Here is a 7,681-nt window from a genome sequence, read left to right as displayed (position 1 = left end):
GTCATAAATACCCTTATTATTTAAATTTAATTGAAAACAAATGGAATTTTCTTATTGGTCGAATTTGGTTTACACGGTTTTTTAGAATTGGACGGTTCGCATTTGAACCTGCCCCTATATATATATATATATATATATATAAACTCTGTCTCTCATTCCCCCATGAGCTTCCAAATATGTCTTTGCCTTCTATCTTCCTCTTCCAGATATTCCATATAATTCCAAATATTTTTCTAGATTACGAACATTATATGCAATATTTTCTTGGCAATTTACAACATCACAAGAGAAGGAAATTTCCCAAAGAATAATACTCTCTCTTCAATGTCAATCTCATATAACAACACTCATTTTTCTTTTTCTTTTTATTTTGGTAAATTAATAACTTCACATTTTTATGCCCAAAGTTTTGCCAAATTTTGTAAAAATGGTCTAATATTATTCTACAACACAAACGCTCACGATTACATTACGTTAATAACTAACCCGTAAACATTTTTCTATTCTGATCAACGTCATTATTCTAAGAAAATGACAAAACAAATCGAAAAAACATATAGGAATGAGTCAACAGAATTTTAATACGTGTAGAGTCGACGACATATGATGTTTGACATTAATGAAACCTCCAAATCGACCAATAGAATACCAAGTCAGCTCTATTATATTGTTATATATTTGATTATATACCATTTTAAGTATCGATTAATCTTTTTATAATATAGACTTGTTACGACGCTTACACTTAGGTATCATCTGCCAAACGTTTAATTATCGGGTAAGCATTTAGATATACCAGAGATTAACATGACAGTTACACAGTAAACGAGGGTGACAATTGTTACCGGTAATCATTTACAGAGTAAGATTGTTGCATACAGTAATGTCATTTTATTGGTCAATAATCGTAGCTCGTAAGACTACTGGAGCAGTAGCTCTTATCGATGAACGCTTACCTCATATACGTTTTGGCAAAACGGTTTCTTACTTTTTCCAAAGTTATCGTATTTGGACATATCGTAAAAGGTAGCTTTTGTAGTCACTATCATGTAAAATAGCATTTTAATTAATTTCTTATCAACCGCTAACCTATCATCATCTAGTTTTTTTTATTAACCTGGATATAAACCCGCTATGCGAGACGACTAATCTCAGGACGACCACCTGTTTTGCAGATAGCCCGGAGTCACTGTATTTGAACATCCATGGCCACAAAAGAATTTGTATTTCTCCTTGTGTTTGAACAATGTGAACTCCGGTATAGTCTTTTTTAAGAATGTAGTTTATTCAAAACAGAATATTTTTGAGTTATGGATATAATTAATAACGGTTTTTCAGCACACTGACCAATTCTCGACAGTTACGTGCACAAAAAGAAATAAGAATCATCATTTGGTGTTGTACTGTCCAAGCCATTAATGCACAGGTTACCATCTATAAATTTGGAAAACGTGTGCAGACTGTAGATAGACCGCAAGCATTTTTCTAATTCCATTCTTCTGTTCAAGAACTTCCAAGAAAAGAGATATGATGCATCAAGAAGCCATGGATCAGAGGTTTTCAAGTTGTCGAGGTGTATCTTTTGAGATCCAACCCCATAAGGATCCATTCGCCATTGATGCACCTCGAGCTAGTCGACGTAGTTGGGTTCCATGGGGGTCTTCTAACAAAATCGCGCCAACTTCGGGTGCTATCATCTCAAGGTCGAATAGCCGAGCCAGTAGTCATTTCTGTGACTTAGAAACCGATGATGAAGATGATGAGGACGACGTTCTGATCAACATAGAAGAAGGCCACGAGTTAGACGACAAGTACGAGCTGCCTCTTCCAGTTTCAATTCCAGAAGTACTCCCACAAGCTCCCAGCAAAAAGATCCTTTCTAAGCCAACAAAACCAAAAGGGTCGAGATTGTCAGTGATATTGCTCGATCAAGGCTTGTTTACAGTCTATAAGAGACTCTTTATGGTTTGCTTGGCTCTCAACATTACAGGGTTAGCTCTTGCTGCCACGGGTCATTTTCCATACGCAAGAAACCACGCCACTCTTTTCTCTATCGGAAACCTTCTGGCTYTGACACTATGTCGAAGCGAAGCMTTCTTACGMRTCGTGTTCTGGCTCGCRGTTAAYMTCCTCGGCCATYCTTGGGTGCCYTTATGCCTCAAAACCGYTACCACCTCTTTACTTCAATCTTTAGGTGGGATACACAGTAGTTGTGGCSTTTCTTCKGTYKCWTGGCTTACGTATTCTTTAGTTCTTACCCTTAAAGACAGAGACAACACTTCTAATGAGATAATTGGTGTGGCTTACGCCATCCTCTCCCTCCTCTGCCTGTGTTGTCTGGCGGCGTTCCCCCTCGTCCGCCACCTCCACCATAATGTGTTTGAAAGAACTCATCGRTTYGCAGGMTGGRTATCMTTGATYCTCCTYTGGGYRTTTATTGTRCTCACAAAAWCTTATGWRCCYGAGACCAAATCTTACMRGAAAGACGTGGGATCAAGATTGGTTAAAGAGCAAGAATTCTGGTTCACCTTGGTCACAACCATACTAATCATCATCCCATGGGTGACCGTGAGGCGGGTTGCCGTCAAGGTCTCAGCCCCATCAGGTCATGCTTCGATTATAAAATTCGCGGGAGGAGTGAAACCAGGGATTCTAGGTCGGATAAGTCCATCACCAATGTCCGAATGGCATGCTTTTGGAATCATTTCAGATGGAAAAGAAGAGCACATGATGCTAGCAGGTGCAGTGGGAGACTTCACAAAATCCCTAGTCTCGAACCCGCCCAGCCACTTATGGGTCCGGCAAGTCCATTTCGCTGGTCTACCTTACCTGGTTAACATGTACAACCGAGTGTTGGTGGTGGCAACCGGCTCTGGTATTTGCGTCTTTCTGTCATTCTTGCTGCAACAAGGTCCAGCCGATGTGTGTTTGTTGTGGGTAGCAAAAGGGATCGAACAGAACTTTGGGAAAGAAATAAAGGAGTGGGTGAGTCGGCATCCGAAGGAGAAGGTGATAGTTCATGACACGGCGGTGATGGGGCGGCCGAATGTCTCCGAGATGAGTGTCGCGGCGGCAAGGAACTTTGGAGCGGAGGTGGTGATCGTAACGAGTAATCCTGAAGGGAGTAGGGATGTGGTGAATGCATGCAAGAGTAAAGGGATACCAGCCTTTGGTCCTATATGGGATTCGTAATTAGATAGACATTAATTTAGAAGATTTACAAACCATAAACCACAATTCAGTTGTAATTAAGACTGTATGTGTGATGTGTAAGGTCTAATGATCATGCATGTAAAGTAATAATTTATAAAGAAAATGTAAAATATATTGGCTTGAAAATGATTTAGACACTGATTTACGTTTTTTTAACCGTAGACATTGATTACATCCCGAGCAACGACTCTTGGGTCGAGAGTGATTTTTGAATCGGGTACAAAATTAGATGTCAAATTCTCTCTCGAAGATGGAACGGAATTTGGACATCATCTCGCAATACCACTTTTTACTTCTTCAAGATAACTCTCATTCTATATGTTCACTAGGCGAGAAAGTAACCGGATTTGCTTACACTCTTGCACAAGCATCTCATTTGTCATCTTGTCGGGTTTCTTATTTTAATATGCCAAGTTTTTCGACTCATTTTATTATCGATGTATGTCCTTTGAAAGTTCATCAATGAAAATTGTTGTCTTATTGTTTTTTATTGAAAAAATTGCATTAAAATGAAACCAACTTTTATTTGATTTTTATTTTGGGAACGTTTTCGTTCCATTAGGTAGCGTTTGGTACGCAGACTAGACGGGACAGGACGGAACGGGACAGGACGGGACAAAACGGGACAGGACAAGACTAATTGTCTGTCCTATGTTTGGTACGACTAGGACAGAACATGACAAAACTGTTAAAATGACAATATTACCCTTAAATGTTGTTCAATGTTATTTTATATCAATGTTATTTTAAATAATTGGGCTACCCATAGTAATCATCCAAATAACGAACAAAAGCTAAAAGTACAAACAGACTTCAACATGCCGAATTTTTTTTTTTATCAAAAGTTAAATAAGAAATTATTGAGAAGTTAAATCAAAATTAAGCAATTTAAGTCACAAAGTTAATTACAATTTCAAAAAGATTGAATTGACATTTTGGCAGCGTCATTGACTAACAAGAATAACTGATGATTCAACCAAAAAAACTTCAGGAAATACAAGAAGAAAAATCAAAAATAAAAGGGTAACATAGTCATTTTATATTTAGTCCCATGTTGTTCCACCTTTTTTGGTGGAACAAAAATTATCAAGTTTTGTCCCATGAAATTTAAAAATAGTTCCATCTTGTCCTATGCATTTTCTGTCCATGGCATGCCAAACATGAGACTATTTTTTTTTGTTTCGTCCCGTCCCATGTCGTCTGCATACCAAACACACACTTATGGTACAATTTTTCCTTTTTTATTTAAAAGATTTGGAAATTGATATGGCACATGACCCGAGATAAAAACACGGTTTTTTTATGGACCACATAATGGGACAAAATTTGCCAATAATGGCCTTAATTCAACGAATTTAATGAGGCTCTCGTTATTTGGTTTGGTTGCAAAATTGACAAGATTTTTATAATGCAACTAATTAATTTTTTTAGGGTGTATTTGATACATTGGATTGGGACATGACAAAATAGGACATGACAGAACAGAACAAAGATTTATGTAACATGTTTGATATGAATTTTATGTGAAACAGACATAAACATAATAAAACAAAGTAGAACATGCATGTTCCATCCCTACCCAATGGAACAAGGTGAAACAGACTTATATTTTACCAATATAACCTCAAAATAAAACTTAATTTTTTTCTAAAACATCAAATATGTCTCTTTTTTACATTTTATTCATTCTTTAAATTTTATTTATTGTATTTTACGTTTCTTAAATTTTCATTTTACTGTCCTCAAAATATTATTTTTATACGGTTTCTATATTTTTATTAAATTATGTAATTTATTATATTTTAATAATAAACAATAATGTAGAAAAGAGATAAAAATAAAAATAGAAAACTACATAAACTTTTTATTTGGTGTCATTTTAATTATTTTAACGAAAACTTCAGATGATATATTTTGTTATAAAAAATAGTTATTTTATTATAATTTAATAAATTAATTAAAATAAACAACTCATCAGGGGTAAATTGGTTATTTTACTTGTTATGTTCTGTCCAGTTCTATCTTATCAAACATTGAACAATTATTCTATCATGTCCTGTCCAATTTTGTCTTATTCTGACATGTCTTGACACCCTTAAAGTATTCTCTATGGACTCCATTTAAATGAGGTTGGGTTGATGCCCTTTCACAACTTTCTTTCTCTTTGAGGTTCTAAGAGTGTTAGTATATATATATATAGATAGATAGGGGAGCGATCAAATGCAAACCACTCAATTTGTATAAACCGGGCAAACCGTATACAACCAATCATAATTTTTCATTTTGTTCATTTTTTTGTAATTATGAGATGTTGATTAATTATTTTTATTGTGGAGGGTGTTAATCATAGATATTATCATCTTCATTATTTTAATTTTAGAGAAATACATGAAACAGTTTCATTAATGTTAGAGAAATACATGAAACAGTTTCATTAAGTATTATATGAAACAATTTCACAACCATATATGAAACAACTTCATCAAAAAAAGTATTATATRAAACAATTTCACAAGATTAAACAATTTCATGAAAAAATTTCATAAGATTAAACAATGAAATCGACAGATGAAGGTGGTTTGCACGGTTTACACAAATGAGGGCGGTTTTCATATGATCACTCCTATATATATATATATATATTCCGTAGAGGTGTATCTAGTGATTCCCGTAGTTGGTAGGGTCGTATAAATCGATTACTACTTTATATGTTTCGCTTATTAAATACAACGTATTGTTCTATAAAAGACTATATAACCTCTGCCAAGATTTGGATGGACTCGTCTATTGTTTATCATCGATTCATCCAAGTTCTATTCATGTTAAAGTAATTGATCGTTCCTCTCGGTTTTCTTGGTTTTCATAATCCGTTCGTCAAAGGTTGAAGACGCTGTTTTCTGATATACACTACTAAAAAGATGACAAATCCGCCCGAAATGAAAAAAGTCAACTTTCTTATCCTCACTGATTGTTACAAAAACAAATTTTCTGGCAAATTTACTGACGGATTATTTATTTATTTACTACTTTAAAAATTCCATGACAAATCTGCCACACAAACTATTCTTAATTATTTTAAAAACTTATTAATCAACGGTGGATATTAATTAAAATGCGCCACTAATTTAACTAATTAAGTCAAGGAAAATGAAAATTTAAAAAAAAAACGAGTGAGTTAAATCCGCCAGTAAATCACATTTTCGGCGAGGGTTTTTTCGGGGGGAAAATCCGCCGAAAAAAGTGTCTTGTTTTGTAGTACTAGGTTGTCAAAACCTAAATTATCGAACAATTTATGATCAAAATCTGGTTATTTTCTGAACTAACTCATATTCAGTCAACTAATTTTAATATTTACATATGACAAAAATATAATAAATAAACTCACACATCTTCCATACCCTAGTGAGGCTTGAGCCCCTAACCTTTTGGAAAGTCAAATGCTCATATACCATTAGGCCAAACGCCATTTGATCTCTAACGTTACTGTTCCTCCCTAATTCAAATCGATGTTGAATAGGAGATATCATTTTGACAACGAGCGGTGGATAAAGATCGAGTTCGGAGGATAGAAGAGAGGCCGGAGAAATGGAAATCGATATGTAGTTATCAGGAATACGTTTGTCAATGGAGTTTAGTTCTTCCGAATTTTTTGGTTCCGGTTTTTTTGGAAACCTTGCTATCAAGACTATAAACGGATATGATGACTAGCTAATAAATAAAGCAATTATAAAAATACGTTATAAAACGTTTTTCAAATTAAAATAAAACAAAAATCACTTAAGATGACAAAGTTCATAACAATATATTATACGAAGATCATGCAGTCCTTGTCCTTATTCGCCGACATTATTCATTTGTTCGTTGCTTCATTCTCGCAAGTGGCTTGACTTCTTAAACTTGACTCAAGTTGCAAAAACCCGTTGTTCTTATGAACCGAAAAAGAATTAACATTGTAGTTTCCTGAACACATTACAACAAAATTGAGTTTATAGGACGCCTCCAATCTCTAAGTGTCCCAATAGACCGCTTTATAAGACTTAATTTATAGAACCAAAATATAAAGTGTCCTATTTAAAGGTGTTGTAATAAGTTTACATGACGCTTTTGAGCGTCTTAACAAGTTTTTTATGACATTTTTAATAGAAAGTGTCGCATTAACCACTTTATAGGACACTTTTGCGAAAGTGTCCTATAAACTCAATTTTTTATAGGACATTTGTTTTTATAGGACGGTTTTTCAAATAGTATCTTATAAAGTTGCTAATGGGACGTTTTATTTTAAAAGTGTCCAAAAAAACTTATTACGATATCAAAAAACGTTATATAAACTTATTACAACACCTTTAGATAGGACACATTTTTTAGTCCTATAAACTAAGTCCTATAAAGAGGTCTATTAGGACGCTTAGAAATTAGGAGTGTCATATAAACCCAATTTTATTGTAGTGACATTTCTCATTTCAGTCAA

The 7,681-nt window shown here is 34.4% G+C and overlaps 1 protein-coding gene across 1 annotated transcript; it reads left to right on the top strand.

The window, feature by feature from the left end:
• Window positions 1-1,545: 1,545 nt before the first annotated feature.
• LOC112526842 (adenylate-forming reductase 03009-like) lies at window positions 1,546-3,304 on the top strand. Its single transcript, XM_025137264.1, has 2 exons — window positions 1,546-2,341; window positions 2,426-3,304. The coding sequence occupies exons 1-2, from the start codon at window positions 1,546-1,548 to the stop codon at window positions 3,190-3,192; spliced, it is 1,563 nt and encodes a 520-aa protein (XP_024993032.1). The 3' UTR covers window positions 3,193-3,304.
• Window positions 3,305-7,681: the final 4,377 nt, after the last annotated feature.

This window comes from Cynara cardunculus, assembly GCF_001531365.2.
Source record: "Cynara cardunculus var. scolymus isolate 2C chromosome LG 14, CcrdV1, whole genome shotgun sequence".
Taxonomy (NCBI): domain Eukaryota; kingdom Viridiplantae; phylum Streptophyta; class Magnoliopsida; order Asterales; family Asteraceae; genus Cynara; species Cynara cardunculus.
The sequence above is the reverse complement of the archived record's forward strand: the minus strand, read 5'-3'. Positions and strand labels throughout refer to the sequence as shown.